This window comes from Theobroma umbraticum, unplaced genomic scaffold (assembly GCF_002168275.2).
Source record: "Theobroma umbraticum cultivar Fairchild unplaced genomic scaffold, ASM216827v3 scaffold_146.0, whole genome shotgun sequence".
NCBI lineage: Eukaryota > Viridiplantae > Streptophyta > Magnoliopsida > Malvales > Malvaceae > Theobroma > Theobroma umbraticum.
Genome location: NW_018397265.1, coordinates 5,053,688 through 5,076,026, shown reverse-complemented (window position 1 = coordinate 5,076,026; position 22,339 = coordinate 5,053,688). Strand labels below are relative to the sequence as shown.

Here is a 22,339-nt window from a genome sequence, read left to right as displayed (position 1 = left end):
GAATAAATTATAAAGAAATTGAATTCCTTTTATATGTTCAATTATTATTTATTTCTGCTGTCTTCTTTTCCGTTCTCTCCTTCATAATACACCAAACATAAAGCCAAAGCTGCATGCGTAATCCCGTGAATATTTTATTTTATATATATATGTATATATAAAGTGAATAAGTTATTTTTAACTCAGAATTTTCAATTGCTTGGAGTGAGTTCAAACGGGCGAACTCAACTGAGTTAACTTAAGGAACTGCCAACTCAGAACTATTAATTGGTCTCACACTTACTTTAAACAAAATGGAAGTGCAATTATGAGTAAAGCATCAAAACAAGATATTGATTCAACTTCATGTCTACAGCATTTTAGGCATACAATCATTATGGGAACGTGAACCCCTATCATCATCTACCTTTCCTCAATTTTTCTTTAATAATTTGAAAATAAGATGGTTGGATAGTTTTCAAGCAACTGTTAGAAAATTTTATTTCTAACCTTATTTTCAGAACAAAAGTGTGCATATCAAATGATGTATTACAAGCTTTTGATTTGCTTACTAACTAATAAGTTAATATAAATTTTATATTCATTTTGTGAATCAAAAATATTAACTTCACCCATCTCAAGTTGATAAAAATAACTATATACTTTCATGGTAGTCACAAAACATTGAACCTAGACTCCTAAATTAGTTTAATACTAATATTACGAATTTCATTTTAATTTGGGTTTATAAAGATTTTTTTTTTCACTTGATACTGGTATCAGAATTTATTCTAATCTTCACTAATATGAAGTCTTATGAGAGATATTAAAATTGTGATAGGCGTAAACAAAGGTAAATCTTTCTCTTCTATGAATGAAAGAGCTCATACAACAATAACATGACATAATTACGTAAAATAAAATATCATGAATCTTATATTAGTTAAAAATGAAATAGAGTAATCTAAATGAGTTTTGAGATTGTAAATAAATATCTTTCTCCACTTGATAAGCATGTTTTTTGAATTAAAAATATAAACTTGTAACATTAAGCCATTAAATTAAAAGGAAAAGATTTTCCTTTTACTTAAATGTATTTTGCCCAAACTACTTTAATTGGGCTTCAAGTTAAAACCCACAAATGTTCTACTGCGAAATTGTAGGGCTGATAAGCCCATATTCTATAGTTTAGGCCTTAAAAGGATAGCGAAAGGCAATAATTTATTGATATGATTATGCCATGGTATCTTATTAGTATTACAAACTAATTGAAAAAAGGATAACTTTAAAAGGCTCACATCACATGAGTCACATCCCCAGCCCTACCCTACGTTTGGTTGTTGAACAGTTTATGGTATAATCCCATTGTACAATAACTTTCTGTTGATGCTCCCACGAGCCGTAAGTAGCTACAAGCCAAAGGGCAAGCGTTTCATTAAGACCCAAAACAGAAACCCCATTACCAAAACTCTGAACCCTGCCAAAACTACACCAGCCAAGCCAAGCATTGATGAGATAGCATTGTTTTCTCCTTGAAGACGATGGGATTGTGGTAGAAGCAACAAGTCACGTCGGCCCCATTTGCCTTTGATATACTTGGATGCTGGACCACTCGCTGTCCGTGAACCATAAAACCCCTTTGATAGTCATGGAGTCACGGCTCCAGGACTACTCCGAAGCCAGACTCACTGCTGGTTGGTTCGTCTAAGCTCGTAGTTGTAGGTAGGTTGATTCTTTTAAGGCGAGGGAATTCAATATATTTTCTGAAAAATATCTATTATGGTTTTCTGTTAATTTTTGTTGCATGTCACTACCCCTTACTCATAAATATTATTAAATTCTAATAAAAGGTATTTCTTTTATTTTACTGAAAATGTTGTTAAATGATGGTAAAGGTTGATTTTATCTTGTGAGATAAATCTTAATTTTTAAATTATAATAAAGGGTATTTCGTATTTTGGTGAAAATATTATTAAATTATTCTAAAAGGAAATTTCATCTTTTGACATAATATTATTAAATTATAATAAAGGGTGTTTTTGGTATTTTGGTAAACATAAGATAATTTTCATAAATTAATGGATTTAATTCTATTGATTTGAAAATTTTTTACATCTATTTTTATACTTTTTCCCACTCAAATATAGAAAAATATTTTTGAAAAACATTTTTTGTTCTTTCCAAATAAAACATATAATAATAAAACATGCTTATAAGCAACCATTTTACTTAAGAAGGAAAAAATAAAACTAAAGCAACATTTTTATGAATGTGGTTATATTCTATTCTTTCAAAACATATATGGTGATATTTATTGTATATATTTCAAAACTCTTTTATTAAGATGTTTTTGACAATTTTACTAACATTTATTATAAATTTTGCTATATTGTTAGTTTTCCCAACTCTTTTAGTGACGTTTATGAAAAATTGTCACCTTGATATTCGTATAACACTTTGATGCAATCATCATAATTATTGAAACGTTTGTTTTGTCATTTTCGTAGTTATTGCTATTTCAAAACGTTTTTTGTTAAAAAAAAAGAAGAGGAGAAAATCTAAATTCATTGATATTAATTTGAACAATTTACAAATTATATTTCTTTGAAATTAATATAAATTAATCATTCGAATAAAATTAGTTGTAAATAAATTAATATGAATTTCAATATAACATTATTTTTCACATTTATTTATTAAGGTAGTGAAATTAAGATTAATTAAAAAAATATACATATTTGATTCAATGATAAGTGCATATATTATCTTTTTTAAGAGTTCATTTATTTTCCGTCCTAATAATAATTAAAGAAAAAACAATATAATGGGTAAGCTCAATCTGTGATAAAGGTAGATGTATTTTTGCTCAATCTAAGTGAAATTTTTGTGTCAAATAAATATTAATATAGTTACTTAACCTACTTAGCATATATATATATATATATATATATATATATATATAATCGGGCTTGGCTTTTGATGTGCTTAGTCTCAATTTTTAAATTTCTCATTAGTATGTAAGGGTGAGAAAAATCACACCGAATTGAAAAAATCAATTGAATGAAAATTAGTTCTGTTTTTCAATTTGGTTATAATGGTATTCAGGGAGTTTGGTGACTTTGGGATATTCAACCCAATAGACCAAACTAACCAAACTACTATATATTAAAAATGCAATATTATATATTTATTAGAATATTAAGGGTATAATAGAAATTTTATAGCTTTGGATTCTTTTCATGTTCATGTTTTCATGCTCATCAGAATGTAAATAGGTAAAGTACTCATTATTTTTTAGATTCTTGAACTTTAAAACATTAAATATCAAGTATTCAAATCTTATTAAAAAGCTGATTAAAATTACAAAATACTATCCAAAATCTAATTGTGGAACTCTGACTTTCAATATTGAGGTAAAATGGTAAATTCATAGTGAGTTTGCAAAATATTTTATTTAACCAAATATTGAATTAATTCTACTTGAAAAGTCCATATTTCTAAACTATTGAATTGTTTGAAAGAAAGAAGTGAAAAAAAAAAAAAGAATGGTATGATTTGAACTAAGAGCAAAATAGTCTTTTCCTTGATAAATATTCCTATAATCAAATTTCTAAATTTAATTTTCTAGAAAACCATCTTTTAAAGGGTTATAAAACATAGTTTGAAAGGAAAAATGAGAAAGAACACAAAATGAGCATTTTACTCCAACCAAACACACACTTAATGTTTTGTTTCATAATATAATCTGTTTTATTGAAAATGATGTTTTTATATGAAATTGAGATTCAACTATGAGATTTTCAAATGCTATGAATTATTTAGACTATAATCACTTATAAGAAATGTATAAGAAAATAATATACTATTTTGTGACATTTTCCATACATAAGGGAAGTTTATATTTGATATGTCCATTTGGATTTGACCAATGGGAGTTTGATCCGTTTGATTCATCGGTAGGAGTTTAGATGAAGTGTACTTATCTCCTCCAATCAAAAAATCAAGAACAAAAAAAAAAATAGATTTACCACGTGATTTTTTATACAACTTTTCTTTATAAAAATCACTTTTCTTTATACAACTTATATCAACAAACTACCACGTGATTGGCACATGATAGCAGAGATTTGAGAAGCACATGCAAGTGGTTGAAAAACCTAGAGGTAGTTACAACAAATGAAGAGCATGTGCTTGAAGAGTAGAAAAAGTGTAGACAATGCAATTTGCTATGGTACAATGGATCCAAATCATGGATTTATACAGATATGAATTGAATTTTTTTAAGTGACCATGTTTAGAACATCATTTTGAGCATGTATGGCTAAAGATTCTTCAAAGAAGACATGTGATCTCAAAATTTGACTTTTACTGCTCATTGCTCACAAGTGTTCTTAGGATCATGTTTCTAATATGTTCAGCTATGCTCAATTTTTATCATGAAGCATATATATGATGTATGAAATGTTCAACAAGCATGTTGGGCAATGTTAAGCATGACAAGCAATTAACTTAATATTCTCAACATTTTTCAATGCAAGTTATACTTGTTCAAATCATTACATTCTCAAGAATCACAAGTATTCAAAAAGCTATCAAATTATCACATTTAAGATTATGCTTAAGAAAATACTTTCACTCAAATTCACAAGTCATGAGAGAAATCTGAGCAAAGTCAATGGATAAATTTCAATCAAAAGAAACAAGAAGTTTTGCAAGAAAATAATTTGATTAAGATTTGATTTTTCTTTTCGAAAGTTTTGCATAGAAACATGCAAGATTTGAGTTAGACATGCATTATGCAAAATCATAAGCTCAAAGTAATTCAATTTTGTTCAATTAAGTGTAAAAAAATTAATAATATCAATATGAGTGATAGCTTTTCTCTTAACTTTCATGATTTAATTGGTTAAAGCAAGCTTTAATCAATTAAAATGCTAATGAAAAGACAAGTTGTGCTTTAGTTGAGGAGAACAGAACTATTTTAATAAGTTAAAGCAAGTTTTATTGACTTGATAAATTTTAGTTGGACAGAACTGTTTTAGCCAGTTAAGAAAATTTTTAACTGATTGAAACATTGCTAGTTTTGGTTTACATTAAGCATACAATGTTATTTTAATTGATTAAGAAAACTCTTAACTAATTAGTGCAGGTCCTATTTTACTTTAAGGATTTCTTTAACTAATTAGAGGATGGCTTTTAACTAATTAAAGTAAGAATTAAAGCCAAATATCACATAATACATCATCAAAAACATATTCAATACAGCTCAATTCAAGCTCATGCACATCAAGCATTCTTAGTTCACTTCTAATTCTACAAAATTGTTCATCATTTAATGGTTTTGTGACGATATCAGCTAATTGATGCAAGATATCCACAAATTCAATTTTAACATCTCCTTTAAGCACATGATATCTAATAAAATAATTTTTAATCTTAATGTGCTTAGTTCTAAAATGTTGAATATGATTCTTTAAGGTGTTTATAACACTTGTATTGCCACAAAAGGTAGGAACATTATGCATGAACATGCTAAATTCATTCAATTGTTGCCTAATCCATAAGATTTCTAAACAATTATCTATTGAAATGTATTCAGCTTCAGCAGTATGATTGAAATCTTGCACATAGGTACACATTAAATAATATATTAGGTCTACTTTTTGTTAAATAACGAAGAGAACAAATCATACCTTTGTAGAGCTTTTGATCCACATTTTTTTCCTTTTTCATCTCTATTAAGCTTTGTAGAAGGATGCATTGATGTTTTAATTGACTTTACATTCATCATACAACTTCTTCAGTATTTTGTTCGTGTGTTTTGCCTGGCTGATGAAAATCCCATCATCACATTGCTTAATTTGTAGACTAAGGAAGAAATTTAATTCTTCCATTATAATCATTTCAAACTTACCTTGCATTTTTTTAGCAAAATTCTCATAAAATTTTTCATTAGTAGCATTGAAGACAATATCATCCACATGTATCTAAACAACAGGTAAATAATTTTTGCTTTTCTTAATAAAGTGTGTAATATCTACACTCCCCCTAAAAAATTCTTTTTCAATCAAAAATTTTGAAAGCCTTTCTTACCAAGCTTTAGGAACTTGTTTCAATACATATAATGTTGTATGCAATTTATCAAAATAATCAATCTTTTCAAAATCTTCAAAACTAGGGGGTTGCTCAACATATACTTCTTCTTGAGAAAAACAATTTAGCTTTGATCTTTCTTGCAATGTTTAACAAGAGCAGGTAATACATAAATTTTGTGAGCAAGAAGGTATATCCAAGTATATCTAGAATAATTATCAAGCAATAACAAAGGCATATAACTTGCCTCGCAAACTAGTAACATCAATAAGTCCAAACAAGTCCATGTGTAATAGTTCAAGTGGATTAGAAGTTGAAGCTTCATTCTTCGATTTAAAAAACCTTTTTACTTATTTTCCTAAATAACATGCATCATAAACTTTGTCATTGTTTAAAAGAAATCATTAGAAGTCCAATGACTAAGTCTTTTCTTAAAAATTTTAAAATGGTGTGCATGTTAGCATGTCCTAACCTTCTATGCCACAATTAACTATCACAAACACCATTGGCCATCAAATAAGATTCGTTATAAAATTCTATTTTATCAAGATAAATCCCTTAAATATTTTCAAATCTTATGCCAATAAATACAACTTTATTAGTGTTAATGTCAATCACATGGCATACATGAGAATCAAAACAAATTCTAAATTTTTTATCATAAAGTTGACTAATGCTTAACAAGTTATGCTTTAGACTTTCAACAAATAAAACATGCTTTATTTGAGTTTAAGAAGTATTACCAATGGTTCCAATTCCTTAGATGATACCTTTGGAGTTGTAACCAAAAGAAACACTATTGCTTGTTTATTTCTATTAAGCTTAACAAATAAATTTTCATTTCTGATCATATACCTTGAGTAACCACTATCCAAGTATCAAGGCTACTTTTCCTTTGGTTGAGCTTTCAAACATTTTTCCTTTTACTCTTGCTCAACTTATAAAATAATTTTTCATTTCTTTTTCTAAGGTACCCATACTTTGATGGATACTTAGGGGTGAGTAAGCATATAAGAACATTTAAATACCCGCACCATCTTAGTTTTGGGGAGGTTATTACCCTTATGATAACAATCATAAAAGAAATGACCACTTTTGCCACAAGCATAAAAATGGAATGAAGATACATCATTTTTTTTTTATAAAAACAACATTTCTTTTTGTTTTTGTTTTGTTCAACTTTAATTTTGAGCTCTCTTCCATTGAAGGTTTGAAAGTAACATTCTCATCCAATGCCATTTACAAGGCCTCATATTTGCTCTCTAGTTCTAACTTTAAAGATTCAAAATCTGTTTTGGAATGCTCAAGTTCAATATGAAAAATCTTCCTTTGATCTAAAACAAAATTAAATCATGCTTAATCTTTTCTAATTCATCTTCTAATGATATGACATTCTTTTTCAAAACTTTATACTTTAAAACCAATTTTTCAAATTCAACATATAGACAATTATACTTATCTTGAAATTCATTGCATGAAATATCACATAAATGAGATGTTATCTTGGATTCATCATCTTTGGACATTAGGCAAAAATTTGCTCTTTCTTTCATTTTGTCTTTTTCATCCTCTAAGCTAGAAAAGTCATTGTTTGACCAAGTTGTAGCCATCATTACTCTTTTTGGCTTCTTAGTCTTCTTTGAGGATTCCTCCTTGAGTAGTGGATATTTGGATCTAAAGTGCCTAGATTTTTTGCACTCAAAGCATACCATTTCATCCTTTTTATTGTATTGATTTTTCTATAAAGTCTTGATTTTTTTTTGTTTCTTCCTTCAGATCTTCTATCTTTTTGTCTTATGAGCTTCTTGAATCTCCTAGCAATCATGGCTAGCTTTTCATCATTATCACTTGTAAGATTTTCTAACTCTTTTTCAAGTAAACTCACCTTTAATGTAAGATTTTTCCTTTTCTCTTTAGCCTATTTCTTTTCTTCTTCTTCTTCCTTTATTTCCAGTTTATGTGTGAAAAGTGAACCACATATTTCATCAAAAGTAATTGCATTGAAGTCTTCTATTTCTCTTATGGTAGTCACTTTTGGTTTTCAACTTTTTAGTAGATTTTTAAGAAGTCTTTTTATTAGCTCATGTCAAAGTATGATTTTTCTTATTTTTTTTAATGTTGGAAGTTCTTGCAAGACCCAGCTTTCTTGTTAAATTTTATGAATAAAAATAAAAATACAAAAGGGAGGGGGACCTAAACCGTACCTTCAGCAATACATGAAATAATCAAAATAAATTAAGGAAATGACCAAATAAAAACATTACTTTCCAAGCATAATGTTTTAAAATGCATCTGGAAAGTAATAGACTTTAATACAGGATTCTATAAAAAAATAAAAACCATAAACCAGGAGTACTACTCCTTTACATTTATTTAAATCAAACATGAGGTAAATTCAATTTATCTAGTCTAAGGATTCTTCAGAGCTCACCTTGTGCTTGTGAAAGAACATGAAGGTTTCGGTGCATATGGCCAACATTAAATAGATAATCAGTAGCCTGGTTTACTTCTCTATGAACATGAGAGATACGAAAAAATATAGCACATAAACACCTTCGAATAGATTCTAACAGGTAACAGATTTGGCCAGAACGTTTATGGTTTTCCTGTATCATTTGTACCGCAACTTTGGCATCCATCTCTATCCATCCATGAGACACGTTAAACTCAATGCATAAGAGTAAACCTCTATGTAGTGGCATTAAATCTGTCTGCAATGAATTATGTGGACCTAGATTTTTAAAAAAATAAAAAATTAATGTACATGTATGGTCTCTTAGGATTTCTTCACCAACAGCATTTTGAAAATTTTCTTTGACACTACCATCGACATTCAACTTTAGTTCACCTATCAATGGTTTCGTCCAGAAAATAATTTTGGGTGGTATCAGGTTTTTTTGTTTGAAGTGGAATCCCCAATATGCAGTAATATCCATATCTCATTTCCATTACCATTTACATAACAAATTACCTTGAAAACATTATCTCAACATTTTCAAAATATACCAAATTACTCTATCAAGGTATATGCTCAATTCCCTATGTTTCGCATTATTTCTTTCAACCTAAAAGAACCAAAAAATGAATAATGGCAATAATATCTGGACATGACAGTTACTATAATCACCTGAGCAATACCAAGAGTGGAGAACTTGCAGAATATTTTGATGATTAGCAACATAGATTTGAAAGAATTTTGTAAAATAATTCCAAACCTGTTGTCCCATTAGACTCTCCCCTAAAACATGCATTATGGATTCCTCTGATCAGCAACAAAGACACTTGGATGCTAAGTGGAAGCCTTTTGATTTCATCCTTAACTCCACAGGGATCCAATTATCCACTAAGCACTATAAAAAAAAAGATATAATAAATGGAATACTCTTGTACCAAATAAACTGACACACTAGATTTATAAGCTGTCTTTGGCAGAGTAGTTCCCATATACTCTTGGTAGTGAATTCCCCACTCAGTGTAAAGGCCTAATATGCCATATCTTCCTTACTACTATTAATTGGAATTCTTAAAATTTCATCAACAATGGCTTCTAGTACAACAACTTTTAATTTCTCTATATCCTATTCATTATCATAAGAAAAATGATTAACTTTACCCATGGAATGAATATATGAGGGGAAAGATTTTACTAGTGGTTCATCACCCAGCCAAGTATTATGCTGAAAAAATAATTCCCCTTTGCCTATCCTCCATCGTATTTGCTACTCGAATGTATCGCTGCCATCAATCATTTGCTTCCATGTCAAAGAATCATGTGGCTTAGTAATGATTGTGTGAGGAATTTATCTAGTGCAATATTTGGCTCTCATATATTGCGTCCATAAGTTATTACATATCAGAAATCACCACCAAATCTTAGTAGTAAAGGAGTCTAAAACATCTCACAATTTAAGAATGTCTAGACCTCCTTCTAAACTTGAAAAAATAATTTTATTTCAGGATGACCCATGGATTCGTTTGCTATCAGTAGAACTTCGCCATAGAACACTGTTGAAAAGTCTGTCTATTTTTTCTATAATACTCATCGAGGGCTTAAGTACTTGTAGTAGATAAATGGGTAAAGAGGATAGAATGCTTCACAATAAAGTAATACGGTCGTCAAGAGTAAGAATTTTGTTTTCCCAACCTGTGATACATTCTCAGATTTTATTAAGAAGTGAATCAAAAAGCATTACCTTCTTAGAACCTTTATAGAAAAGAGCACCCAAGTAGGTAATTGGCAAGGTGTTGTGCAAAAATCCCATAGTTCGAGAGAGATTGTGCCTTCTAGTGCAAGCCATAGTTTGAGATGTGACAAAGCAACTTTGATCATGATTTACTCTCTGTCTTAAGACCTGCTCATACTTTTGTAAAAAGATAAGTATTTTCTCCAAGGCTGATTTGCTTTCATTAGTAAATATCATAATGTCATCTGCAAAAGAAAGGTGGCTTATATTCATGCATCTACTTAAACGGTAATGCAGTGAGCCATATTGATCAAATAAATGATTAAGGCCCATAGAGAAATATTCAGCAACCAATATAAATAGTAAGGGGAGATAGAGTCACCTTATCTTAGATCTCTTTTTGATGTAAAATACCCCACCATATGCCCATTTATTAGCAAAGAGAACTAACAATTTGAAATACACCGTTTGATCATATCAACCCATGTAGCATTAAAATCAAAGCTCTTCAAAATTAAATACAAGAAATCCCAGTTCAATTAATCATAAGCCTTCATCATGTCTAATTTCAATACCACATTACCTCCTCTAGCTTTGTAGTCTATTTTGCTAATCAATTCTTGAGCTAACAGAATATTATCACTAATCAATCTGCCACTAACAAAATCACTTTGATTATTAAAAATCAAGGAAGGTAAAAGTTTAGTTAACCAGTTCGTCAAAAGTTTTGTTACTATCTTGTTTAAGATAGTACATAAACTTATTGGCTGAAAGTCACCCCAAGTTGCAACATCCAGTTTCTTGGCTAGTATAACTAAGGTTGTGGAAGTTACTTCCCTCGGAAATGAAGCTCTATTAAAAAAATAGTCAATGCTGTGAGGAGATCCATTTTAATAATATGCTAGCATAGTTAATAAAAAAAGGATGAGAAACCATCTAATCCTGCCACGCTATCTTTTTCAATCGCAAAGACTGCTTTCTTTACCTCGACAAGTGTGGGTTCTGCACATAAAAAATTGTTATTAGTCTCTAATATTAATCTTGGAATTGAATTAGCATTGAACATGGATATATCACAAGCTTCTACAGTCAAAAGATGTTCAAAATAATCCACTGTTGAAAATTCAATCAATTTTGGTTTCTCAATAATGTGCCCCTCTTTATTTTGATTTTTAAAGATAGAGTTTTTCACACATTTTTTCTGCATCCTCATGTGGAAAATTTTGGGATTTTGTTCTTCTTCTACTAACCAATTGACACCTGATTTTTGTTGCTAGTTGATGACGCGTATTGACTATGTTAGTGAATCGATCATACATTGAAGTAATGTCTTCATCAGGGTTCATTTTGAACATTTCATAATTATGTGTGAGAATGATGATTTTAGACTCTTTAACTTGAGAAGACCCCTCATGAGTGATCCTAAGCTTTTCTCAAATTTCCTTGGCTATGGCACAACTAGAAATTTTGTTGAATTCAATAAGAGTTAAGGCACAACGAAGAGTATTGATGGCTTTAAAATTTATTTGGACTTTTCTCATTTCAGCCTCCTTTCACTCTTTCTTAGATTTGGGCATTTTCTCACCCTTACCAGATTTAAGTTAGTGGGAGTGTAAGGACCATTTGTGATAACATCCCATATCTAATAGTCTACAACTCTGATGTAAATTGATATTCTAATGCTTTAATATTGGTAGTTTGATCCATCAAATAGAGGAACCTTATTTGTGGATTGCCCTTCAGCCACATTTGTGTTTTGGGTAACAATTGGATCTCTCCTAAAGATGTTAAGCCTTAAATAAAAGAATTAGTCTCTAATACCACTTATTGGTCTCAAAAAGAGTACTAGAGGGAAGGTGAATAGCACTTAAAAATATTTTTGAGAGTAACCCTTGAAATTTAAAATCTATTTAAAAGATTTAAGATGGATGGTTGAGAATTTGTGTTAGTGAGTGAATACTAAGTAAATAAAGGTTAAAAGAAGTGAACAAAACACAATATATATAATGGTTCGGTCTACTTGACTTACATCTACTATCTTGATCTTCTCAATCAAGGATTTTCAACCTAACTTCACTAAAACCAGTTGAATTAATAACTTTCACTAAGTTTTTACAAGGTACGCTTATAACCCAAGCTCAAAACCCTTTTACAACATGTCTTAAGCTTACGCTAGCTTAGACTGCCCCATAGAGTGTCTCACACTCTAAGTAAAGAAGAAATAAAAGATAGAATGAGATACAAATGATTAGCTAACTGATCTAAGTTGTTCAAGTTTAAACATAAATACTTTCACAAAGATAAGAGTGGAATACAATTGTAAAGAGAAGGTTTTTTTATCTTTAAGCTCAAAATCACTCTTGGTAACTTCTCTCTATGATTTTTGACTGTTGAAGAGGCTTTAAATACTTGAGAGACTAATTCTAGCCATTAAAGATAATTTCTAGCCATTATTTTGTCTTCTAGCGGTTAAATTCAAATCTGTAAATAGAGTTTCGTTAACTAGTTATGGTACGCTTTAATCGATTACAACTTCTCTGCCTTGCATTGTCAGCAACTCTATTCACTATGTTAATCGATTAAAGGAAACTCTAATAGATTTGAAACTTTTTGTTTTCATTTTTCTTTACACAACAGTTTTCTTTTAATTGGTTAACTCTCTCTTTAACTGATTGAGGTTTTACTTCCTTCAATCTTAATAGATTAAAATTAGCTTTAACCAATTAAAAATTCTTCAAATTTGCACTTCTTTATTTTGGCTCCTTTCATCAGTCATCCTTATTTCAAACTTGAATTTTAATGCTTAAAGGTACTAAGTTCTTGTGCTTTAACCGATTACATAAATTTCTTAACCAATTAGCTTGCTTTTATTTTCAACTTCTAGCACCTTCTTAATTAGTTAAGCTTGATGCTAACTGGTTAAGGCTTTTCTATCTTGCTTTAACCAAGTGCTTAGTCATGCCTTAACTGGTTAAGGCTTCATGTTAATCAATTAACAACATGTTGTCTTCACTAAGTATTTTCTTCTTTGCTTCTTTAACTAATTAACCAATCTTGTAATTAAGCAAGCTTCTTGACTTGCTTATAAACAACAAATATAATAAGGGTTTTAAACTTTATTCTGCATACTTAAGTAAAGTAATTAGACATCAATGAATGAAAATATTTTGTTATTAAAAAAAACATATGAAGCCAACAAAGTTTAGTCTAATAAATGTTAGTAGCCTAACAAGTAAGAAAGAACACTATTTAGTATTCTTTGATATGTATAGTATCGTTCAAGATCTCACCAAATGGAAAGTAATTAGGCTTACTAAAATACAAGCTGGACTGTACTTCATGTAAGGCACACTAAACAAGGATGTCAATATTAAAGATTCAATTTCTTTGCAAAACAATTTTTCTATTAATCATGTTGCTATAAAAAGTTTTTATGTTTTTTAAAAGCATGAAAAGACAAGTTTTTGGTTGAATATGTATCTATCAAGAACAAGAATTTTGATAATCATGTTATTTTTATTTTAGGAAATGTTGATTTGCGCCATTCTAGGTTAAGACACATTCCATTTAATAAAATTCAGTTAAAAAGACAGAATTGTTTTGAAGTACTTTGTAATGCAAATTTTAAATGTCATATAATATGCCTTTTAGTAAAGCAAAAGGGGCTTACTTTCCCTATTTATAGTCAATTAGAGTATTCTTCTTTTGATCTCATTCTTAGTAACACTTGGGGTCCCTTGTTGTGCCCATACTCTTAATAAACATCATATTTTCTCACCACAATGGATGGTCATAGCAGAGTCACTTAAATCAAAAGTTTTGACCATTTTGCCCTCATTCTACAACATCATTCACAATCAATTCAATACATCCATAAAGTAAGTTAGGTTAGGTAATGGACCAGAATTTAAACTTAAAAAGTTCTATTCTTCTAAGGAATTTTGCATCAACTCTCTTGCATTGGAACTCCATAACAAAATAGAGTTTTGGAAATAAAGCATCAACATTTGTTGATGATGGTTAGGTCCTTACTGTTTCAAGCATCATCATCCTTAAAATTTTGGGATGGTGCAATCGTTACACCCACTCACATCATTAACAGAGTCCCAACATTAGTTTTGTAAAACAAAACTCGATATATAATTTTATTTCAAAAATGTCCTTAATATTCACAATTAAAAGTCTTTGGTTGAAGAATCTAAAGGTAATTATAGCACATGGGGAGCGCTTGCTTCAAGGATTTTGTTGAAAAGGAGTTTATTAATTTAGTTAATTATATTATTAGTTGATTAAGGTGATTATTAGTTGTAATTGATACAAAATCAGAAACATGTATATATAATTTCTTAGATTTTGTAAACAAGGTTGATTGAGTTCAATACAATTATTAGCCAATATTCCCAAAGTCCTCAATCTTGATTTTGATTCAATTCTCTTTCAATTTTCTTTCTCACTCTAAAATTGATAACTCAAGCTTTATAACTAAAGCAAATTGAATGCAGTTAGAAGCATTGAGAGGCAAAAAACAAGACCTGTGGCCAAAGGATATAGTCAAAGTGCAGGTTTTGATTTCAAAAGTGCTTTAGCCCAATTGCCAAGCATACAACAATGAGACCTTTTTTCTTTTTTCGTTTCCATTGGCTACAATACAAGGATGGCATCTCTGCCAACATCAATAATGCCTTTTGCAATAGGGATCCTGAAGGAGTTGTATACATGGAACTGCCCCAAGGTTATAAAATTAAGGGGGAGTATTTACCTAGTGCTGAGTTAGTTTTCAAATAGCAAAAGTCTCTATATAGTTTGAAGCAAGTATCAAGACAATGGAACTCCAAGTTCACAAATTCATCACTGAGATTTGGGTTTTGTCAATTCAAATCAAATTATTCTCTCTTTATTAAGGAAACAAGTGATGGTGAATTTGTAGCTCTACTTGTGTAATGCTGATGACATAATAATTGGAAGTTCTTCTGTCAAAGCAACTGATGAAGCGAAGGTTTATCCAAGAGCTAATTTCCAACTCAAAGATCAATGGAAATTAAAATTTTTCATAGGAATTGAAGTAGCCAAAATAGAACAAGGGGTCTGAATGCCAAAGGAAATACACTATGGAATTGTTAGAAGAGTATGGAATGCTTGGTGCTAAGCTTGCAAGCACTCTTATAGATTACAACCATGAACTGTTTAAGGTTAGTGATAAAGATCAATTAATTGATGTAACCAAGTATAGGCAACTAAGAGGCAAATTGACATATCTGACCTTCACAAGGTCAAATATAGCCTATGCAATGAAAGTGCTTTTACAACTTATGGATAGGCTTAATCAATTGCATCTACAAGCCGCCTACAAGGTACTGAGATACTTTAAAGGGCACCAGGGCAAGGTATGTTACTAATAGAATATTTCAATATGAAATTGAAAGCATACACTAATAGTGATTGGACAAGGCGTCAAGATTCAAGGAAATCTGTAACAAGTTATAGTATTTTCATTGTAAACTCTACAATCAGTTGAAAATCTAAAAAGCAATCAATAGCTGTAAGGAGTCCTACTAAGGTTGAGTATAGGGCGTTGTCTACAAATGTTGTGCAGTCTAATGGTTACTGAATCTATTGAAAGACTTTGGTATTGTTCATGTAGAAACAGTTGAATTATATTGTAGCAATCGGCTATTCACATATGCAAAAATCCTATATTCCATGAAAGGTGTAAGCACATTAAGGTAGATTCTCATTTTATTAGAAAAAAAAGTAGTCTGTATCATTTATATTCATACAAGCTTACAATTGGCAAATTTGTTTACGAAAGCTTTGTTGTTGGCCATTTTCAACTATTGATCAGCAAGATGAAGCATAATATCCATGTTCATTTTGAGAGGGAGTATCAAGAAACTACCATGTGATTGACTCATAATAGCAAGCATGTGAGAAGAACATGCAGGTGGTTGAAGAATCTGGAAGTGGTTAACCTAATTCTATCATTAGTTGGTTAATATGATGACTAGCTCTAATTGATACAAGATTAAAGACTTTTATATATAGTTTCTCAAAGTTTGTAAACAACGTTGATTGAGTTCAACACAATCAATAGCCAAAATTTCCAAATTCCTTAAATCTTGATTTTGATTCAAATTCTTGTAATTTTCTTTCTTAGTCTAGAATTGATAACTCAAACTTTAAAACTAAAGAATATTTTCGCTAATGTTTAATTGGGCTACGAATCATTCAAGTATATATCGAAATAGGAGAGCAAAACTTTACCAGAAAAAGGTAGAGCGGTGAAATGACTATTAGATAGTAAAACTAGTGTTGCTCACCGTTGTTCCTCCAAAAGGCAGAGCAAATAATCATAATAAATAGTTATAAAGCGGAATATATGTATGGACTATGAGTCTGCCTGATTTGATATTTCGGAAAAGCAGGAGCAATGTCTTTTGTCCACAAACCCTTTCACCTTGAGGTGTAGTGGAAATACTGTGCTGCTTCAAGGCACTAAAACTGGGTGCTCCAAAGTCCCAAATCCAGCCTCACCAATTAACGAGGATGTGTCAATATCACACCACTATGAAAGGGCTCCACCCACTCAAGCTTCAATAGAAAAACATTGAACAAGACGATGATGACAAGCACACATTGACTCAAAAAGTTTGGCCTCATTTTTTTCTTTTCGTGTGGCTTTGACTGAGGTCTGTGGCAACGCAGAACCTCATTGACAAACCATGCACATGGATCAAAAATAGCACCTTGAAACAAATTAAGTTATTACAACATCCTCCTGCTCCTAGTCAATCATTCAAAAAGACAAAGGCATTCGGGTAACTTCCATGTTTACAGCCAAATTCTATTCTGAATTTTCTGATAAGAAAGATTACACAAAAACTGTTTTGGCACTTACGCTCACCTAATGCCTATGGCTAGAGGCCTAGAGTGTAGAGCAAATCAAGTTTTCAAGGAAAGTGAAATTATTCTTAGCAACCCTGTACCCTGATATTCAAACAACGCTGGCATGAATCTATGGTTGAAACCATAAAATCAGGTATGTTAATGTGCATAAACTAACCAAGTCAACAAAATCTCTGACTAAAAAAATGATCACGTGATCTTGGTATACAAGAGGCAAAGGAGATGACAATTAACATTGACCCAAACAAACACCATGACCAATACTCACGCTGTTTATAATGCTTTTGGTAAGCTTGTTAATCAATTGTCTTCATGATCTAACTTTACTTTCAACTTAAGTTGGGTAGCTTTTAGATTAGAGTTAAGTTGGGGTAACTTCTTTACTTCAAATTACGCGAAAGGTAGCATTAAATGTACGGGAAAAGAATTTGAAAATATAGCCATTCCAAATTTTATACTCCTATTTTAAAGTGAATGACTATCTTTCTATTTTGGATGCTTCAAACTATTTGTATCATTTGAAAAGTGAATATTCAATTTAAAATAAAGAAACCATATGTTATGGTTCCCTTAAACTTGTTGAGAATAGTACTTTAAAGTGGTTCTTGTGATAGAGAAATGAAGCGTTGAATCAAAGCAATTCCTTTAAGTACTAAATGTCATGATATGCGCAAAAGAATTGGAAGAGAATAGATATAGGATGTTAGAGAGAAAAGCTTTAGAATCGTAAAGATCCTTTAAATGAATTGTGAAAGTTTTATATATAGTGTTAGAATTGACTATTACTCAAGAATAAGTTTTAATATGCATAATGAATGATATTATTATTAAAAATTTTAATATAAATAACTGTAATTTATTATTAAATATTAAAATGGTGATTTTATTGCATATAATGAATAATGATCAGAAACTTATTACGTGATTATTGAAATAATTAGGTATAATAATATTTGCCTCAAGTATAAAGTAATAACGAAGAAGTACACATGAAAAGCTATACGAAAACAAATTAAGAAAAAAAATGTACATAAACAAGTACAAAAAAAAATATGTTCGTGAACAGTTATATGAAAACAAAGTAAAAAGAAAAAATACTTATACTTCATAAAAAAGTTAAGAGAAATACCTCTAAACTACTTCCATCCAAGTTACCAAGTAAAATTCTCTAAAATATTCTAAAGTAAAAGTAATCCGTAAACTCTATCACTTATCTCATATTATTTTTACTTTTATTATTATAAAGTGCTTATTCTGTGCGAAGTAATTATTTTACTTATATTAATCATTTAATATGGAGTAATACTTTATTTATTTTAATTATTTTGTATAAACTAATACTTCACCTATTTTAATTGTTTGTGTAATTTAATGTTTCACTTGTAAAGATTGCCTTTATTATTCTTTATACAATGTTATGCTGTAAAATAATTTTTTAAAAAATAAATATTAACCAAAATCAATTATTCATAAATACATTATATAAAAACAAAATAACTTTAAAAATAATATCTTAACTAACCTTTGTCAATTAAAAGTTATTTTTTAATCCTATTGCTAAAGTTATGTTCTTTCAGTGAACTTTATCAAATTAATTCCCTTTACAATGCTTTCAACATGATTATCAATATTTAGATAAACTATATTATTAAGTTTTTTATTCAACTTAGTTCTCTTTGATTTCATCTATTAAAATCATCAAAACCGTAATTTCGTGATAACTTAAACCTTATACTTGATCTATATCTTATAAAAATTGAGGTGCTTATATCTTATAGAATCAAAAATTTAAATAAAATGATTAAAGTTTTATATAATTTATTCAAAAATATTCAGATTATTCCGATCAGTACATTTTTCAAATCTTAATCATTTTCTACAAAAATTATCTATAAAAATTACGAAGGTACCAAATGACATGTTAAGCATAACGCTGGTATCCTATACAAATTAAACATGTGTCGTTGACCAGTCTTTCCTCCGGCATTCCAGAAAAGAAAAATGAGTCCTTAACATTATTTTAATCCTAGTTTGATTAGATTTGATGCTCCTCTTCCACATTTGCCGTTAACAGTGACACGTGGTCCAACCCTGCCCAATAAATAAAAATCTATGTTTCTCTAACGTCTAAAAAGTAAATTAAATATTCTATTTCATTAATAAATCAATTTAAAAATTAAAATCATACATTTAATAATTAAATATTTTACTTTAACGTATCTATGAATTGATAACTTTTTTATTTAGTGAAAATTTATAAACATTATATATCGACACTGCATTTAATATAAATCTTTTAAACATCACCACCAAAATAAAATCATTATGAATAAATTAAAATATAACATTTGGAACGGTAAGTAATTATATAGTTTAGAAATTTGTATTTTTTCAACGGTAACTTTTGGAACACATTATTAGTAGTATTTACTTTACATACAAACGTAATTCTTACGTTTTACTTCTAAAAGCAGAAAGTACAACCACACGATAGCTAACTTTTGCAGATTTTATTTTATAGTATTAATTCTCAATTATTTTTTTGGAACTTTTTTTTATTTACTTTTATTAACAAGAATATTACCAGAAGTATACTATTAACGTCAATGAATACAAGTATCCCTCCATGGATGGGTCGGAATTCGCAAAGCTAATAATCAAACAAATAGTATACTATCAACATAAATTCACTGAAGCAGGAAATTTTGGCAAGAAGCAATAAGTTTCCCGAGAAAGAAATCATGGGAATTTTCATTTGAAATGCGGGAAAAAGAAACTGGTCAGGCATAGAGACAGATACAAATTTATAAAAACAGCCTCGGTAGTTGTAACCATTCAATCTTCATTTCATTGACTGAAGTTGAGAATCCAACACGTATGGAAAACTCCATATGATGAGGAATTATTTATGAAAACAGCCTAAGAAAACACTAAAGCTTACCTTTGATATTGATTCGCTTCGTCTGAATCAAGCAATCGCCGTCGACAACTTTCAAATCCTACGGCTTAGATCCGTTGTCGATTCTAGGAGCCGAAGCACTCATCATTTTCTCAAACTCCTCAAAATTAACATTCCCATCACCGTCGGAATCAACGGACGTGATCATCCTAACACAGTCATCGACCGAGCAATTCATCCCCAACCGATTCAAAACCAGATGCAACTCATTTGCCGAAATCAGGCCGTTCTTGTCCTGATCGTACAAATCGAAGGCGTCGCGTAGCTCCGAGGCGGCGGAGACAGCGTCCGAAGAAGAGCGGCAGAGAGCGGAGAACTCGGACAGGTTGATGAAGCCGTCTTTGTCGGTGTCAATGTCTTCCATGACACGTTCCAGTTCCTCCTTTGTGTAAGAGGACCCCATTGCTTTCAAGACATCGCCAAGCTCCGATACGGAGATCTTACCGTCCTTGTTGGCGTCGAATTGGTTGAACACTTTTTGGAGTTCGTCCATGTTTTCCAGGTAGACGGAGGAGGTGTTTGGTTGCGGAGATGGGGTTGTCATCGACATGGTTTAAGAGAGGGAAACGGGGGGGCAGCGTAGGGGAGAGGATATTACGGAATTTTGAGGGTGCGGGAATGGTTATGGTTTCTAAATTGAGAAGGGGGCATTCGGGCGGTGGAGCCAAATGGGAGGGTGTGGGGAGGAGGGAAAACGGAGAAGCAATTAAATAGAGCACGGTACTGTTCCCCATGTGGACGACTTTTTTCTCCCTTAGTCTAAAACATAAAATATATTACTATATTCATTTTAAATATTCACTATTACCATTTACAATTTCCATTTTTTCTTGTTGGAAAAATATTACTTTTACTCTGCTCAGCCATAAAGGTCTATTATATTATTACTTTTCCATAACCAAATAAACATCTTTTAATCTTAAAATAAAAATATGTTTTTTGTATTTATTTTCATTGAAATATCAATTTTAAATGGGCACTTCTATTTTTCACAACTTTGAATGGCAATAGCTCAAAGTCTAAACTCACATACTTTTCCAACTATACATTTTACCTCTTCCTTTACAACATAATATTTTAAAAAATTTTAAATTTTTTTAATTTTTTTATTATTATTATATTTAATTAAATTTTTATATTTTTATTTTGAATCAAATAAATTTTTATAATTCATAATTGATTAATTGTTATTAATGAAAATATTACTTATCATTCTATTTCATATAATATTGATATGTTATAATGAATAATGACGTGACATAATAATGTGATATAATAACATAATTATGTAATATTTTTTATCTGTCAAATTGACATATAATGAAAAGTAGTATTTTAATTAACATCAATTAGTTAATCATTAGATATAAAATTTATTTGATTTAAAATAAAAATATAAAAATTTAATTTAACATAATTAAAACAAATAAAATACTTTTAAAATAATTTAAAATTTTTTTTGAATATTATACTTTTCTTCATTCCCTCGCTGTCCTTCATTCCTTTTTTTTCTTTTTCTTTATACACATAAAAGTTCAAAAAGGAGCCAGAATACAAACCTTGCATCAAAATCCTCTTAAAAAGATAGTAACATTCTTCCTCTCTTATTTTACAACAAAAAAGAAAACACAGGCTAAGTGTCATCAAAGGGACTCACTTGAGTATAGATTTGTATCTAACATATTATATTAGGTAGAAGGAAAACAAAGAGAAGGAAAAGATGATCAAAGGAAAATGGAAGAAAAAGAATGTACAATTTTTTTTATTTATGTTTGGTATATAGAGGTGAAAATTATTAAAAAGATTTACACATTTATTGCATTAATTATTAAAAACATTACACGTTTATATCATAAATTGGAAAAAAGATTTTATTTTTTTTCTTTTTACGTGTTTATGTCATAAATAACATTTAACGATGCATAATTGAAAAATATAAAAATAATAAAGTAAAATAATGAACATTATTAAAAAGTGGAACAATACAATTTTTCTTAAAAAGCAAAAATAAAATCTTAGATCTAAGACTCCTTCTATCTCATAAATATTATCTTAGTTTGACTTTATTTAGTCAAATTTTTTAAAATTTTGACCTTAATTATTTTATAAATTAGCTTAAATTAAATTTTAATAAATATAATTGAAAACTACTGTGCCCAAAGTTTTTAAAAAGTAATTTTAAAGATGATTTATAAAAAAAATTTAATTTGAACATATCCTT

General features: G+C 29.7%; 1 protein-coding gene across 1 annotated transcript; it reads right to left on the bottom strand.

Moving 5' to 3' along the window:
• Positions 1-19,962: 19,962 nt before the first annotated feature.
• LOC110422583 (Calcium-binding EF-hand family protein) lies at positions 19,963-20,813 on the bottom strand. Its single transcript, XM_021436561.2, has one exon. The coding sequence runs from the start codon at positions 20,666-20,668 to the stop codon at positions 20,159-20,161; it is 510 nt and encodes a 169-aa protein (XP_021292236.1). The 5' UTR covers positions 20,669-20,813; the 3' UTR covers positions 19,963-20,158.
• Positions 20,814-22,339: the final 1,526 nt, after the last annotated feature.

Coding starts and splice junctions, on each gene's coding strand:
- LOC110422583 (XM_021436561.2), bottom strand. CDS start 20,668: ATGTCGATGACAACCCCATCTCCGCAACCAAACACCTCCTCCGTCTAC.